An 18,078-nucleotide genomic window follows, 5' to 3' on the forward strand; every position below is an offset into this window, starting at 1 on the left:
CAGGGCAGGCTTGTGAGTTCCCTTGCTATCTCTCAAACATACAGGCACATCCCCACCTCAGGGCCTTTTGTCTTGGCTTCTGCCAAGAATACCCATATTTGAGAGCTGCTCAGCTAAACTCCCTTCAAGTTTTTGCTGAGGTCTCATCACATCAGCAAGAGAGTTCCAGAAAAACATCTATTTCTGCTTTATTGACTATGCCAAAGCCTTTGACTGTGTGGGTCACAATAAACTGTGGAAAATTCTGAAAGAGATGGGAATACCAGACCACCTGACCTGCCTCTTGAGAAACCTGTATGCAGGTCAGGAAGCAACAGTTAGAACTGGACTGGTTCCAAATAGGAAAAGGAGTACGTCAAGGCTGTATATTGTCACCCTGCTTATTTAACTTATATGCAGAGTACATCATGAGAAACGCTGGGCTGGAAGAAGTACAAGCTGGAATCAAGATTGGAGAAATATCAATCACCTCAGATATGCAGATGACACCACCCTTATGGCAGAAGTGAAGAGGAACTCAAAAGCCTCTTGATGAAAGTGAAAGTGGAGAGTGAAAAAGTTGGCTTAAAGCTCAACATTCAGAAAACGACGATCATGGCATCTGGTCCCATCACTTCATGGGAAATAGATGGGGAAACAGTGGAAACAGTGTCAGACTTTGTTTTTTTGGGCTCCAAAATCACTGCAGATGGTGATTCCAGCCATGAAATTAAAAGACGCTTACTCCTTGAAAGGAAAGTTATGACCAACCTAGATAGCATATTGAAAAGCAGAGACATTACTTTGCCAACAAAGGTCCGTCTAGTCAAGGCTATGGTTTTTCCTATGGTCATGTATGGATGTGAGAGTTGGACTGTGAAGAAGGCTGAGCGCCGAAGAATTGATGCTTCTGAACTGTGGTCTTGGAGAAGACTCTTGAGAGTCCCTTGGACTGCAAGGAGATCCAACCAGTCCATTCTGAAGGAGATCAGCTCTGGGATTTCTTTGGAAGGACTGGTGCTAAAGCTGAAACTCCAGTACTTTGGCCACCTCATGCAAAGAGTTGACTCATTGGAAAAGACTTGATGCTGGGAGGGACTGCGGGCAGGAGGAGAAGGGGACGACAGAGGATGAGATGGCTGGATGGCATCACCGACTCGATGGACGTGAGTTTGAGTGAACTCCGGGAGATGGTGATGGACAGGGAGGCCTGTTGTGCTGCGATTCATGGGGTCGCAAACAGTCGGACATGACTGAGCGACTGAATTGAACATCATTGTAATAGGACTTCCTAGGGCCACTGCCTCCTAAATCTCATTTATCATTCCTGACTCCTTATACTGCTGTACTTTTCACCAAGGCTCTTCCCTCTTCAAAAGACCCTGATGTTGGGAAAGATGGAGAGCAGGAGGAGAAGAGGGCGACAGAGGATGAAATGGTTGGATGGCACAATCAACTCAACGGACATGAGTTTGAACAAACTTCAGGAGATGGTGAAGGACAGGGCAACTTGGCATGCTGCAGTTCATGGGGTCTCAAAGAGTCAGACATGACTGAGCGACTGAACAGCAACAATTTCCCTCTTCACATGTACTTATAACGTATGTTGTCTTTATTCAGCCTTCCTCTGCTTGAAAGTGAGCTCCACAAGAGTTAGGGATCTTCATATGTTGTTTGGTGATATATCCCAAACTCCTAGAACAGTGTCTATCACAGAGCAGGCACTCAACAAATATTTGTTGAATGAGTGAACAGATTAGGAACATCTACAGAGTGGGGCGCGATGGGTGGAGATGGCTGGGAATCCACAGAGACAGAGTAAATTGCTGTCTGCTCGGCTAGTGCTGCCTATCTGTAACTGGATTTATAACACAGTATCACAATGATATGAATACAAACATGTCTTTCTCTCCTGTCTGTGAATCCCTAGCACCTTGCACAGACATTTCAAGTAATACATAACACAAGAAAATGCTCCATAAACTGTGAAGTAGAGAAGACAAGGATTGAATTTAACCACCTCCCAAGGTTGTTTTTATGAAAATTGATAGCAAACTCATCTCAAAGCTATTGCCATTATTCTTTATAGTTTAAAACCAATTTACAGAGTAATCTAATTGATCTGAATTCAAACATATAAGTATACTAGTTATAACCCTTTTGAGAATGGGATGCTTAAATGTAACTACAATTGAATGGAAATTATTCTAGCTGCCCATATTGGATCTTTTTGGAAATTTATAGATTAACGACATTTCTAAAGTATCCTATAATTGCTGAAACAGGTACAGTATATATTTTTAAACAGGCTTCGAATTCTAAGGGTATGTCACAGAATTATTATCAAAATGTTTCTATTTCCAATTAACATGGGGAGGAAGCCACTGTTCCCTTGTTAAACTCCTTAGGGCCGACTTGATTGCAGTCTAACCTATATCTAACTATTCTAAATTAAGAGAAGAAAAAAAAAAAAAATCTTGGCAATTTCCTTATTACAAAGAATTTAAAACCTGCTTATTTTACCTTTGTTTTATAGCAGTTATCACATGAAACATCTGGGTATTTCTTACAAAAATGAGGATTAAATTCATTTTCGCCAAAGTAAGCCAAAAGCTGTATTCTCCTACATTCTGTTATATTTTCACAGTAATGTACCATGCTATACAAATTATTGAAGTGGGTCTCTCGTGTATGACGGTTTCCATCTTTTTCCACTAAAAGAGATGAAGAACATAGTAAAACATACTTATTAAAGTAGAAAAGTTGAATATATCACAGAAGTATTTCAAATAGATTCCTATAATTCTAAATATTTATATTATAATTAACTGAATGTTTATGTTCATCTCCAAGATTCATCTCAAGAGAAGACTCTTGAAGGTTCCTTGGACAGCAAGATCAAACCAGTCAATCCTAAAGGAAATCAACTCTGAATATTCATTGGAAGTATTGATGCTGAAGCTGAAGCTCCAATACTTTGGCTACCTGATGCGAAAAGCCAACTCATTAGAAAAGACCCTGATGCAGGGAAACACTGAAAGCAGGAGAAGGGGATGACAGAGGACAAGATGGTTGGGTGGCATCACCGACTCACTGGACATGAGTTTGGGCAAACTCTGGGAGATGGTGAAGGACAGGGAGCCCTGGCATGCTGCAGTCCAGGGGGCTGAAAAGAGTCAAACACGACTGAGGGACTGAACAACAACAACCAAGAATTTAGTTTTATGGGAATAAATACAGGTTTGTCAGGAGTAGCTGAAAACGTTTTGCATATCTTCATTATTCCTAATGATAACTATCTCAACTATATTTACTACATTTATCAAGACAAGCATGAACTAAACCTAGCATCCAGAGTGAGCAGAGACGGGCCATGGCAGTGGGCTGTGCATCTTCTGGAGTATTTGGGACCAAAGTGGTGAAGCCACTAGTTCTGAAACTGTGTGCGAAGGACCTCCTGGGCCAGGGTGGGTGCTGCAATGTATGCACACGGCTGCTGGTCGGTATTTTAAATTTAAGCGAAACACAGCAACACCTAACACATGTTGAACTCCACATACACAACTTGATTGAGCTAGTTCACAATGAGCTTGTTGTTTAGTCACTAAGTTGTGTCCAACTCTCGTGACCATACAGACTGTAGTCCGTCAGGCTCCTCTGTCCATAGATTTCCCAGACAAGAATACTGGAGTGGGTTGCCATTTCCTTCTCCAGAGGCTCTTTCTGATCCAGAGATTGAATCTGCCTCTCCTACACTGGCATGTGGGTTCTTTACCACTAAGCCACCAGGGAAGCCCTCATGATGTGCTACTTTTCTTCTGATGACATTGTTATTGTTTTTTATTTAATTTTTTTTTGTTTTCCTGCCCGTGCCAGGCAGCATGCGGCATCTTAATTCCCTGACCAGGGATCGAACTCTCACCTCCTGCATTGGAAGCGTAGAGTCTTAGCTACTGGACCACCAAGGAAGTCCCTCTAAATGACATTGTGAAGTTAAAATTTTGGCAGTTGCTATCATGAACACAATTCAGCTCAGTTCAGTTCAGTCACTCAGTTGTGTCCGACTCTTTGCGACCCCATGAACTGCAGCACGCCAGGCCTCCCTGTCCATCACCAACTCCCGGAGTTCACCCAAACCCATGTCCATTGAGTCGGTGACGCCATCCAACCATCTCATCCTCTGTCATCCCCTCTCCTTCTGCCCTCAATCTTTCCCAGCATCAGGGTCTTTTCAAATGTCTTTACCTCCAAAAAAATCAACCTGAAACAGGAAATGAGGGTGGTAGCGTGTACTCTGATTCCAAGGTTTGAGAACAACATGTTCATAATTTTCATTCATAAGCAACTGTGGTTTGTTAAAAAGGAAATTAAAAAAATTTTTTTCTGCTTTATGAGTATTATTTTTTTCAGATGGCTTCTAAGTATTTAGGGTTTAAATACTTACTAAATTATTTGGACCTAACTTAATATAGGTTCTTTTCAAAAACACACTAAGTTTAAAAGTTTCACTTTTTTGGACACGCTAAGTTTAAAAGTTGCATTTTTTCACTGAGAATGATCTTGGTATAGTGCAAGGGAGGTGAATCTTGGATTCAGATGAACCTGGATTCCACCAGGGCTCTGCCACTTATCTAGCTCTGTATTTCGAGGAAATTCTTCTGTAAAATGAGGAGAGTAAGAGTAGTGTCTTTTAGGGATCTTGTGAACATTAAGTGATGTACGTAAAGCATTCCAGACAGTGGCATACAGTAAGTAAGTGCTAAGGAAACATTATCATTACCATGACAACTCCCCCTGCTACCGCTGCTGCTGCTATTGGGAGCAAGTTATAAAACTTTTCTGAAGTTCACTTTTCTCTTGGGACTGACTCTATCTCTAAAGCCAGTGGCTGGGAATTCCCTGGCGGTCCAATGGTTAGGACCCTGCCCTTGCTACCGGTTACGAGCAAAACAGGTCAACATTATCTGGCACAGAACTTGGTAAGCGTCATTTCATGCACTCAGTATCTTTGCCAGAGTTCCTTCAAAAGTGGTCTCAAAACAGGCAAGTTTACTTATCTATTAAAAGGGAACTGGTTCAATAAACAAGGAATATGATTCTATAGAATTCTATATAGTCAAGCTATGTGTACTTGTTGGAATCATAGTCACACCCTGGTGTTGACTAGAAAAAATCTGGTCAATATACATATATATTTAAAAAAGCACATTTATATAATAACTGTATGTAAATAGAGTAGGCTTCCCTGGTGGCTCAGAGGGTAAGGAAGGCATCTGCCTGCAATACGGGAGACCTGGGTTTGATTCCTGAGTCGGGAAGATCACCTGGAGAAGGAAACGGCAACCCACTCCAGTACCCTTGCCTGGAAAATGCATGGACGGAGGAGCCTGGTAGGCTACAGTCCATGGGGTCACAGAGTCGCACATGACTGAGCAACTTGACTTTCTTTCACTACATATATAGAGTATAACCTTTAAATCACTGTGTTGTACACCTGAATGACTCAACAATACTTCAGCGGGGTGGGGGTGGGGGGGGACGACACACATAATAGCATTTATACTGTGAAATACCTGCATTTGGGAACGTAAATATCAAATATAAAATACTGCCCCAAATTTAAAGCAATCACACCCCAATTTTTAAAAAATTATTAAAAATAAAAAGATACTGTTTAACTCCAATGTGGAAGTCAAGAGATGGGATATGAGAGGGCTCTATAGGGAGTTTATTTCCTAACCTGGATGGGGGTACACGATAGCTTATTAGTTTTTCCATTTTACTTTTTTGCATGTCTGAAATATACATTATATACAAGGATCCAGGCAGAAAATGGGCCTAGAAGGATACAAAGGAAATTAGTAACTGGAGTTATTTCTTAGGATTGGACTGTATATAAGGCCTGGTTTGGAAATTTTCTAGTCTTCAACATGTTGAACAACATCTTTATCATAAAGATGACCTAAAATAAAACTTCCATATCTACGTAAGCATCTCTATTTTAAGAACACTGGACCAAAAGCACCATGACTGCAGGGGTGGACGGCAGTCACGGGACTGAGCGGGACAGCACAGTCCCCCAGGGAGCCGAGCTTACTCAGGATAAGCCTCTTCAGCCGGGTCACGTCGTGGTAGGTGTAGAAGAGTATGCAGTGAGAGATCTCCCCGTCCCTTCCGGCTCGGCCGGACTCCTGGTAGTAACCCTCCACGGACTTCGGGAGGGAGGCGTGGATCACAAAGCGCACGTCCGGTTTGTCGATGCCCATTCCAAAGGCGATTGTCGCGCAGATGACCTGCCATACAAGCGAAAGCCAGTGAGGCTCTTAATGCATCTGAAGGAACATTTTAATAATAGATGCTTTGAAAACCTTCATCCTCTATTTTACTTAATTTTTTAAAAAGTAATTTTGTTATTTATTTTTGGCTGCCCTGGGTCTTCATGGCTATGCTTGGGCTTTTTCTAGTTGCTGCTCTTGGGCTCTAGAATGCGGGCTCAGTAGTTATGGCACACGGGCTCAGTAGGTGCGCAGGGGCTTAGCTGCCCCATAGAATCTTCCCAGATTAGGGATCAAACCCGTGTCCCTTGCATTGGCAGGTGGATTCTTAAACACTGGACCACCAGGGAAGTCTTCCTCTCTTTTACTTTGAAATGTACTCTATACAAGATTCTAATAACTTGATTTCATTATTGAGCGTGACTAATTAGGAAAAGGTCAGTTTTCATTCCAATCCCAAAGAAAGGCAATGCCAAAGAATGCTCAAACTACCGCACAATTGCACTCATCTCACATGCTAGCAAAGTCATGCTCAAAATTCTACAAGCCAGGCTTCACCAATATGTGAACCGTGAATTTCCAGATGTTCAAGCTGGTTTTAGAAAAGGCAGAGGAACCAGAGATCAAATTGCCAACATCTGCTGGATCATCAAAAAAGCAAGAGAGTTCCAGAAAAACATCTATTTCTGTTTATTGACTATGCCAAAGCCTTTGACTGTGTGGGTCACAATAAACTGTGGGAAATTCTGAAAGAGATGGGAATACCAGATCACCTGACCTGCCTCTTGAGAAACCTATATGCAGGTCAGGAAGCAACAGTTAGAACTGGACAGGGACCAACAGACTGGTTCCAAATAGGAAAAGGAGTACGTCAAGGCTGTATATTGTCACCCTGCTCATTTAACTTATATGCAGAGTACATCATGAGAAACACTGGGCTGAAAGAAACACAAGTGGGAATCAAGATTGCCAGGAGAAATATCAATAACCTCAGATATGCAGATGACACCACCCTTACGGCAGAAAGTGAAGAGGAACTCAAAAGCCTCTTGATGAAAGTGAAAGAGGAGACTGAAAAAGCTGGCTTAAAGCTCAACATTCAGAAAACGAAGATCATGGCATCTGGTCCCATCACTTCATGGGAAACAGATGGGGAAACTGTGGAAACAGCGTCGGACTTCGTTTTTTTGGGCTCCAAAATCACTGCAGATGGTGATTCCAGCCATGAAATTAAAAGATGCTTACTCCTTGGAGCAAAGTTATGACCAACCTAGATAGCACACTGAAAAGCAGAGACATTACTTTGCCAACAAAGGTCCGTCTAGTCAAGGCTATGGTTTTTCCAGTGGTCGTGTATGAGTGTGAGAGTTGGACTGTGAAGAAAGTTGAGTGCCGAAGAATTGATGATTCTGAACTGCGGTCTTGGGGAAGACTCTTGAGAGTCCCTTGGACTGCAAGGAGATCCAACCAGTCCATTCTAAAGGAGATCAGTCCTGGGCATTCTTTGGAAGAAATGATGCTAAAGCTGAAACTCCAGCACTTTGGCCACCTCATGCGAAGAGTTGACTCATTGGAAAAGACTCTGATGCTGGGAGGGATTGGGGGCAGGAGGAGAAGGGGACGACAGAGCATGAGATGGCTGGATGGCATCACTGACTCGATGGATATGAATTTGAGTGAACTCCAGGAGTTGGTGATGGACAGGGAGGCCTGGCGTGCTGCAACTCACTGGGTCGCAAAGAGTCGGACACGACTGAGTGACTGAACTGAACTGAACTGAATTAGAGATTTTCATGTTGTTAATTTGCAACCCTGTTCAGACCCAAGAAGGCAGGGAGAAGCTTGGTGTGGCAGGCCCCTGCTTGCGTGACTAAGTGTTATCACCACGGGAGCCAAGGCCAATGGCAGTTGCCTCTCGATGTGTTGCCACTATTTGCTCTCTCATTTTTTTGACATGGATGTGCAAGAGTGGTGCTCACACAGCCATGATATCCATAATGCCCGGATAACCGTGTTGCTCTGAAGCTCTGGGTATTTCCAGGGCTGGGGCTGTCGGGGTCACTGCTGCTAGCTTTTCCAATGGCTCAGGAATAGTGGTGTTCTCACCTACTCCAGGGCTTACTAACCATTTTTCCAGCTGATCACACACTGGTTCCTTATATTCATCAGCTGGTTTCAGAGTCAAAATTTGTGAATTTTTTTACTGGAACTCAGATGGGCAATAAGTCTGAGAGTTGTTTATACTAAAAAAGAAAAAAAGACTAGAGACTGTGGATCTTTGTCTATGCAAGTTACTCAGTGGAAGCAAACTGGCACTTAAATTTCAGGAGCCTGATAAATCAGTTTTTGGTAAAAAATCATCTTCAAGCCTATCTGTTTCAGTGGCAAATTTAGAGCCTATAACCCAGGTGAAGACACTGTATCTCCAGGCAAAATTACGTTACACAAATAAAGCTGCAAGTCTTTTTTTAGGACCTAAAAAGATGAATTGCAACTTCAAGAAGAGTATTTCAAGAAACAACTGGACGATGTGGCAGCCAGACTGAGGTTAATGACATGATTTCAGTCACTGTGAGTACCAGACCTGGGAAGAGCACAGCACGGAGCACACGGATGGCAGACAGGGCGCTCATCCATACCGGGAGCACCGATGGCTGTACTTCAGCTTATCCATCCACTGAAATTTACGGCACTGTGATCAAAGGTGAATCCCCTGGAAAGGGAAGGTCTACCGCAGCCTAGAGAGGTGGGAGAGCAGGTGGAGAGGCTGTGGAGCAAGCTGTGCCAGCCCACAGGTCTCCAGGAAGCCTGGGTGCACCTCCCAGGGTCTGCTGAGCACAGCCCTTCCAGGGAGCCCGCAGGCTCATAAGGTGACAGTGACACCAACTCCTCCTGAGCCTCTCTTCTTCTAGTAACTGGGAACACTGGCTTTGCTGAACTGATAATTCCTTCTTTTTATCTGTGTGGCTTTCAAAATTTCAGGGAACCATCATTTCTTTGTGAAGAAAAACAACCAAGTTTTATTCTGTCCCACAAATCTATTAAGATCAAGGCTGCCCAGTTGGTGATTACACCTTGACTATGAGGATTAGCTGCTCTGAGGCAGAAACAATTAGATTAAAAAAACTGAGTTAACTGATCAAAGTGTTTAAATATAAAAACATGTATACTGTAGAATATACTATATATAAAGGGGCTTCCCAGGTAGTGCAGTGGTAAAGAATCTGCCTGCAATGGTGGAGACTCAGGTTCAATTCCTAGGTTGGGAAGATCCCCGGGAGTAGGAAATGACAAGCCACTCCAGTATTCTTGGCTGGAAAATTCCATGGACAAAGGAGCTTGGCGGGCTACAGCCCATGGGGTCACAAAGAGTGGGACATGACTGAGCAATTGAGCACGTACATATATATAATGAATTAAAGAAATTAAACAAATTGACTTACTTCTTTTTTCTTATCAGTTTTCTATCCGATTTTTTTATGGTTGAGATTACACACTTTTGAATTATATTTTTTCCTGCATTCATCTATCGTTAACATTCCAACATTTTCATACCATTAAAAAATTCTTCATAAACCATTTTTAATGGCAGGAATGTACTGCAATATAACCAATCATGGTCTCAGAACATTTATTATTAAAAATAACACTAAAGTAAATTCCACACCTGTTTCAGATTCGAGTGTAGTCCATCACATTGTTTTCCAGAAAAGGTCTCAGGATTACTATAGGAAATTGCCTCTCACAAAGCTGTTCCCGTCAGTTAACAAATGTTTGCCAATACAGAAGGTAAAAATCTCTGTTTTAAATGTTAATTCGATTATTAGTAAAGTTGCACTTAAAATAAATTTGTATTTAGCCCTCTGTGGTTTCTTCCTTTCCAATAGTCTCCTGACAGCCTCAGGTAATTGACTATTCGAGACTCATGCTTCTCTTACTACATTTTTACAAGGTCTTCATTATGTTTTATTTTTGAAGATATAGTTCCCAGTTTGCTGTTGCCTTTCGGTTTTGTTATAGATACAGAACTGTTTAGTTGTTTAGGTTTTTAATCATTTAGAGCAGTTACTTCCTGTCAGGTTTGTTTCTAAGCTTAGGTTCTCTTCCACATTTAAAAATATCAGTACTTGTATTTGCCTGTAATTTTTTTTCTTGGTTACGTGGTATGTGGAATCTTTGTTCTTGGACCAGGGATTGAACCTGTGCTCCCTGCTTTGGAAGCATGAAGTCTCAACATGGACAGCAAGGACGTCCCTACCTGTAATTAATTTTGATATGAGGACTCAGGATAATTCTCCCCATCAGGTAGCCAGTGCCACAAGTTGAATAAACTTCCCTTCCCGATTGTGCTGAGTGCCCAGTCGTGTCTGACTCTTTGCGACCCCATGGACTTACAGCCCGCCAGGCCTCTGTCCATGGAATTCTCCAGGTGAGAATACTGGAGTGGGTTGCCATTTTCTTCTCCAGGGGCTTCTCAATTAATTTTAAATTTTAATTAATTTATTTACTTTTGACTATCCTGGGTCTGTGCTGCTGTGCGGGCTTTTCTTTAGCGGTGGAGAGGAGAGCTACTCCCCTGTTGCGGTGCACAGGCTTCTCATTGTGGTGACTTCTCTTGCCGCAGAGCATGGGCTCTAGGGCATGCAGGCTTCAGTAGCTGCAGCACAGGAGCTCAGTAGCTGTGATACACTGGCTTAGCTGCTCCATGGCACGTGCGATCTTCCGAGACCACCCATGTCTTCTACACTGGCAGGCGGATTCTTTACCACTGAGCCAACAGGGAAGCTCCCAAATTAATTTTAAATGCCTTCCTTATCATATACTGTTTTTACATGTTTCTAGTCTATTTTTGGATTTATGTTTCATTGATCTATAATGTATTGCAAAGGCAGTGTTCATGAGTTATCATTTTCTTGCCAAATTCTTTTGGTTATTTTCACTTGAATGTTCATCCAGGCAAACTTTCAAAAAAGTTCATCAAAGGAAAAAAAAACTGCAATTTTTATTAGTTAAATATTAATTCAGAAAGAATGCCATCTATAGTTATGTCAGTGAAGACAAACCAGTATTTTCTGAACTTCTAAATATCTGAAAAAGCCGTTCCATTGTTTTCAACATAAATAACAATAAGCTGAGCATGAAACCCCTCAGTCCCAGCCTTCTAGAGATAGTCTGGTTCTGTTTTTTTAATTTAGTGACAGTGCCTCAGGCAAATCTGTTTCTCATTCTTTGTAGAGTAACCTATTTCTTTATCTTAACGAATACAATTTCTTCAGTTCAGTTCAGTCGCTCAGTCGTGTCCGACTCTGTGACCCCATGAACCGCAGCACTCCAGGCCTCCCTGTCCATCACCAACTCCCAGAGTCTACCCAAACTCATGTCCATCGAGTCGGTGATGCCATCCAGCCATCTCATCCTCTGTCGTCCCCTTCTCCTCCTGCCCCCAATCCCTCCCAGCATCAGTCTTTTCCAATGAGTCAACTTTTCGCATGAGGTGGCCGAAGTACTGGAGTTCCAGCTTTAGCATTATTCCTTCCAAAGAAATCCCAGGGCTGATCTCCTTTAGAATGGACTGGTTGGATCTCCTTGCAGTCCAAGGGACTCTCAAGAGTCTTCTCCATCACCACAGTTCAAAAGCATCAATTCTTCAGTGCTCAGCTTTCTTCACAGTCCAACTCTCACATCCATACATGACCATAGGAAAAACCATAGCGTTGACTATACAGACCTTTGTTGGCAAAGTAATGTCTCTGCTTTTCAATATGCTATCTAGGTTGGTCAAAACTTTCCTTCCAAGCAGTAAGTGTCTTTTAATTTCATGGCTGGAATCATTACCTGCAGTGATTTTGGAGCCCCCCTACAATAAAGTCTGACACTGTTTTCACTGTTTCCCCATCTATTTCCCATGAAGTGACGGGACCAGATGCTATGATCTTCGTTTTCGTTGAGCTTTAAGCCAGCTTTTTCACTCTCCTCTTTCACTTTCATCAAGAGGCTTTTGAGTTCCTCTTCACTTTCTGCCATAAGGGTGGTATCATCTGCATATCTGAGGTGACTGATATTTCTCCCGGCAATCTTGATTCCAGCTTGTGCTTCTTCCAGCCCAGCGTTTCTCATGATGTACTCTGCATATAAGTTAAATAAGCAGGGTGACAATACACAGCCGTGATGTACTCCTTTTCCTATTTGGAACCAGTCTGTTGTTCCTTGTCCAGTTCTAACGGTTGCTTCCTGACCTGCGTATTGGTTTCTCAAGAGGCAGGTCAGGTGGTCTGGTATTCCCATCTCTTTCAGAATTTTCCACAGTGTATTGTGACCCACACAGTCAAAGGCTTTGGCATAGTCAATAAACAGAAATAGATGTTTTTCTGGAACTCTCTTGCTTTTTCCATGATCCAGCAGATGTTGGCAATTTGATCTCTGGTTCCTCTGCCTTTTCTAAAACCAGCTTGAACATCTGGAAGTTCACGGTTCACATATTGGTGAAGCCTGGCTTGGAGAATTTTGAGCGTTACTTTGCTGGCGTGTGAGATGAGTGCAATTGTGCGATAGTTTGAGCATTCTTTGGCATTGCCTTTCTTTGGGATTGGAATGAAAACTGACATTTTCCAGTTCTGTGGCCACTGATGAGTTTTCCAAATTTGCTGACATATTGAGTGCAGGACTTTCACAGTATCATCTTTTAGGATGTGAAATAACTCAACTGGAATTCCATCACCTCCACTAGCTTTGTTTGTAGTGATGCTTCCTAAGGCCCACAATTTCTTTCAACTTTGTAAATCAAACAAATATTCTGAATTATCTAAGTTTTTCCCTAGTGATTCTGAGATGACTCTTAATTTCTTATATACTTATTATGTATTTATTTATAATACATTTGACTATTCTATCAATCTCAACTCTCCCGATTTCATTCTTGGGTACACTTATTATTTTTAGGCTGAATATTACTCCCTGTTGCCAAACATTTTTCTGTTTGGCAAAAAAAAAAACCCACACTTTTTTTGTTTTTTATTCCTTCAATTTTCATATGTTTCTTTTTCCCTTTACAGTCTGAAGTTATTCACTACATCATTGATTCAAATGTCTGCATTGAATTGAACCGTGTGTGTCTTGATATATCATTCTATTTGTTTTGTTTTTTCTTGCATTTTCTTGTTTGCATACATGGAATTTTTATTTTTCCCTTCATGTCAGCCTTTTCATATCATCTTCTTATGGCAAACTGTTTCTAGTTCATACAAGTTTTCTTAAATCTTTCTAAGGATATTAAGTTGATATCCTCTAAGACTTCCTTTTATTTTCCCTCAGAAAATAATTTCAAAAGTTATTTTCTTTCTGAATCTTCAGGGTAATGATTTCTTTTTTTATGAGCTGAAAATTTCATGGGCTCCAAAAAAAAAGTTTAGTCATTCTCAGATTCATCCTTGTATGTAGAGGGATCTATCCAAGTGACAATATGGGATGCCTAGAGTGTTCTCGGCTTCTTTCTTGATCCACTTGGGTGACAAATCTGTCATATCAGAAGTAGATGCTCAGCATCACTAGTTATTAGGGGATGCAAGTAAAATCACAGTGAGATACCACTTTACATCCACCAGGATGGATATAGCTTAAAAAAAGGACAATAATTAGTGTTGGTGAAGTAGAGGCATTGGAACCTCATACATTGCTGGAATGTCTAACTTTATAATTGCTTTGGAAAACGGGCAGTTCCTTAAAAAGTTAAACAATGAGCTTCCATATGACTAAGCAATTCTACTTCTAGGTATTTTTTTATTTATAAATTAATTAACTTTTGGCTGTGTAGGCCTCTGTTGCCGTGCTCAGGTTTTCTCTAGTTGTGGCGAGCAGGGGCTGTCCTTCGCTGTGGGGCTTGGGCTCCTCATTGTGGTTGTGGGGCACAGGTTTAGGCTCGAGGGCTTCAGCAGCTGCAGTCTGAGGGCTTAGAGCACAGGTTCAGTAGTTGTGGTGCATGGGCTTAGTTGCTCCGAGGCATGTGCAATCTTCCCAGACCAGGGATGGAACCCGTGTCCCCTGGACGGGCAAGGGGATTCTTATCCATCATACCACCAGGGAAGTCCCTCCACTCCTAGGTATTTACCCAACAGAACTGAATGTACGTTTACATAAAAACTTGCACAGAAGCACTATTCATAAGAGTTAAACAGTGGATACAACCCAGATGCCTTCCAACTGATGAACAGATAAGAAATATGGTACCTCATACAATGGAATATTATCCAGACACAAAAAGGAGTCAAGTACTGATACACACTACAATGTGGATAAATCTCGAAAACATGCTAAGTAAGAGAAATCTGTCACAGAAGAATGCATACTGTATGATTCCATTTGTATGAAATGTCCAGGATAGGAAACTCTATGGAGACAGATTAATAGTAGTTAATAGATTAGTGAACTGGGGGTTGGGGGGTGTGGGGAGTGATGGCTAGTGGATATGCGGTTTCTTTCTGGGATGATGGAGTGTTCTGGAATTAGACAGTGGTAATGGTTGCACAACCTTGTGAATATACTAAAAACCACTGACTTGTAAACTCTGGGAGGGAGAATTTTATGGTATGCGAATTACATCCCAATAAGAAAATTTTTTTTTAATTTAAGAAAGAAAAAGCAACTTTAGATGTCTCAAAGATCTACTTTTAGATCCGCCTTCTTTTGATGTTTACTATTTAAGGTAAAAACAATTTTCCACGCAAGGTGGCTTATATACTATAAAGCATTGTTTCCTTTATGTTAAGAGATGTTACCTGGCAGCCATCCTGATTAATCCACTTGTGCTGCACTTCGTCTCTGGCGGAGTCACTGAGGCCGGCGTGATAAGCCAGGGCAGCAAGGCCATCGTTCTGTAACGTTTCAGCCATTGTGTCACATTCTCGCCTGGAGAGGCAGTAAATTATCCCTGAGTCATCTGCCAAGAAACCAAGACAGTCTTGTGAAATGAGGACACGTAACATAAACGGCGACATGACTTACATGATGTCCTCAGAATTGTCTGAACTGTAAACAAACCTTCAGTTTTCTGACAGCAGAGGAGAATCACATAGGTAGAATAAATCAAGCAAGGAGTAACATGTGCTGGAAATGACAAGATTTGACTTGCAATCCTGTTCCTCCAAATGGACCTGGAGGCGCCCTGGCTCCGTTTCTCACTGCTATACAATAGGAAGGCACTCCTACACAGACTTTGTAGAAAGCATATGGTGATATGTATCAAGAGCCTTAGAAATTCTCCTTCCTTTTGACTCAGTTTCCTTCTGGGAAACAAATCGAAGAAATAAAGTGCCCCAAGGACTTATTTAACAAGTTCTGTTTATAATTTTTGGCCACATTGTGCAGCATGCAAGATCTTAGTTCCCCAAACAGGGACTGAACCCTGGCCCCCTGCAGGTGGAAGTGCACAGTCTTAACCACTGGACCACCAGGGAAGGCCCTATAGTTTTTAAGATTAAAAAAAAAAATTTAAGGGCCAACATAGGACATAATTAAGAAAGAAAATTATAAGCAATCATTCAGTGTTTTCTAAGTTTTTAAAAAGACATGAGAAAATGTTTAAGATTTAAAAGAGGTAAAGGGTAGAAAACACTGTATATACAGTAGGCTAATGGAAAGAAAAATACACACAAAAATTACTGGAAGGAAATAAGCCAAAATGGTAAGAGTAACTTAACTTGTCCTATGGTAAGGTTTGTCCTTTGATTCTTTCTTCCCTTCCTTTCTAAATTCTCTTCACTGTATTATATTTGCTGCTGTTTGTATGTACGTTATTTTTAAAAATCAGACAATAAAAGGCAGTAAAGAAAAAGACATCTCTCTGTGGAAGGGCCAAAGATACAGGTACACACAGAAGGCTATTTATATTAGCTCCCTGGGTGGCGGGGGCTGGGGGTGGGGGTATGGGAAAGGAAATTACTGACTTTTTCTTTGATCTATCTCTGTATTGTCTGATTTACTGAGACAAATTTGTATACAAATTAAAAAAAATAAAATAGAGATGTTTAACAGCAACAACAACAAATGCTCCATGGAAAAGTAGCTAAGAGGTTACATGGAAAACTACCATGAATCTCGGAATCTCATTCTAGTTAACAGGACTCAAAGGCAGACACACTTGGGAGAAGGCACTAGAACAGAGTTGCATAATTCACACACTGATAGCAGCCAGAAGAAAGACTGAAACCACGAATAATACAGGTGTGTAGGAGGTGGTATTTAATATGCTTTTTATTAGGGGTTATTGCTAGCAAACCGAATGAGGTTTTCTAATTTTCAGAACTGAGAGAGTTGCAATATTCTGCGCTATAAACAGCAAGTTAGTGCTACCATGATGAGAAAAGAAATGCTTAATAGGCGATTTTATATATTCAACCATGGTACTAAAAAGACATTTACTCATCACTTCTAGACATAGTTCATCACAAGGCTGTACTCACGTGGGTGATGCTTTCTGATCCATTCTAAGCAATCAAATGCCACCTTTTTAGGTTTTTTGGGTAACACGTAGTATTTTAGATTGTGTCTGTTGAAGCTCATGCTAAACCTAAAAGAAGTCAGAAACATAAAAATTTCACTATTATGAGAAAATATAGGTTTAGCCACCTTCAAAAACTGAACGCTGATTGGGCTTTCCTGGTGGCTCAGTGGTAAAGAATCTACCTGCAAATGCAGGAGACACGGTTTGATCCCTGGTCCAGAAGATCCCACACGCCTCGGAGCAACCACGCCCGTGCACCACAGCTATTGAGCCTGTGCTCCAGAGCCCGGAAACCGCAACTACAGAAGCCCAGGCGCCCGAGGGCCCGCTCGTGCGCCACAGCAAGAAGCCACTGCAACGAAAAGCCCGCACACCACAACTAGAGAGCTGCCCCCACTCCCCGAAATCAGAGAAAAGTTCTCACAGCAACAAAGACCCAGCATAGCCAAAATAAGTAAATGAACAAAATTATAAAATAAAAAAAATTAAGCACTGGTTTTCTACAATGTAAACCTAATCATCAAGTTGTCTTAAAGTGAATATAACTACTGGCAACTTACATAATAAAACACAGCTGGAAGTTAGGTTAAAGATTAAGGATGGTGATAAGGAGGGTATGTCTATGGGACTATGACAATCAGAAGGAGGGCCAAAGAAAAAAATATGCAGAAAAGACAGGAGTCCAGGTTCCAAAAACAAGGTAGATTAAAAGCAGAGATGGTTAAAATATTATGTAAAAGATGAGAAATTCATAGAGAAACCATACATAAGTTTAGGCTACCAGTATCCCCCAATTCTAACTGTGCACAGACGAGTGGGGGCTTCCCAGGCGGTGCTAGTAGCAAAGAACCTGCCAGCCAATGAAGGGGATGCCAAGGGACGTGGGTTCGATCCCTGGGTCAGGAAGATCTCCTGGAGGAGGGCGTGGCAACCCACTTCAGTATTCCTGCCTGGAGAATCCCAGGGACAGAAGAGCCTGGTTGGCTACAGTCCATGGGGTGGCAAAGAGTCGGACACAACTGAAGTGACTAGGCACGCATGCACACAAAGAGTGGAGAGCTGGCTGCAAGGCCCCAGGAGGTGAAGTCTGCAGACCCTGATCACTGCCCTTTGCTCTGTGCTCAGAGGGGGCGTGACTGACTCTGAGATGGATACACTCTTCGTCCTCTGGCCTTTCGCTCTTGGTCCCCCACGTCCCCTATCTCCTTTGTGAGCTCTGCCTCTCCATTATCTCCTTTCTTGTGCTCCAGTCTCTTCTGTGAATTCTTCCCTTTTATCTCTGTGTATGTACCTGGACCTTCCAATCCTGAAAACAACAAAAGCTTCTCT

The 18,078-nt window shown here is 41.8% G+C and overlaps 1 protein-coding gene across 2 annotated transcripts in view; it reads right to left on the reverse strand.

Annotated features, from left to right (window-relative positions):
- The window catches only part of BLM (BLM RecQ like helicase), a 92,528-nt gene that overhangs the window by 20,365 nt on the left and 54,085 nt on the right, over positions 1 to 18,078 (reverse strand). For both annotated transcript variants that reach the window (XM_005887156.3, XM_070358321.1), the window contains exons 13-16: positions 16,709 to 16,815; positions 15,026 to 15,186; positions 6,077 to 6,272; positions 2,503 to 2,693 (exon numbers count right to left, since the gene is read on the reverse strand). In XM_005887156.3, coding sequence (XP_005887218.2) covers positions 2,503 to 2,693; positions 6,077 to 6,272; positions 15,026 to 15,186; positions 16,709 to 16,815 — 655 coding nt within the window. The remainder of the gene's footprint in view (positions 1 to 2,502; positions 2,694 to 6,076; positions 6,273 to 15,025; positions 15,187 to 16,708; positions 16,816 to 18,078) is intronic.

This window comes from Bos mutus, chromosome 21, assembly GCF_027580195.1.
Source record: "Bos mutus isolate GX-2022 chromosome 21, NWIPB_WYAK_1.1, whole genome shotgun sequence".
Classification (NCBI taxonomy): Eukaryota; Metazoa; Chordata; class Mammalia; order Artiodactyla; family Bovidae; genus Bos; species Bos mutus.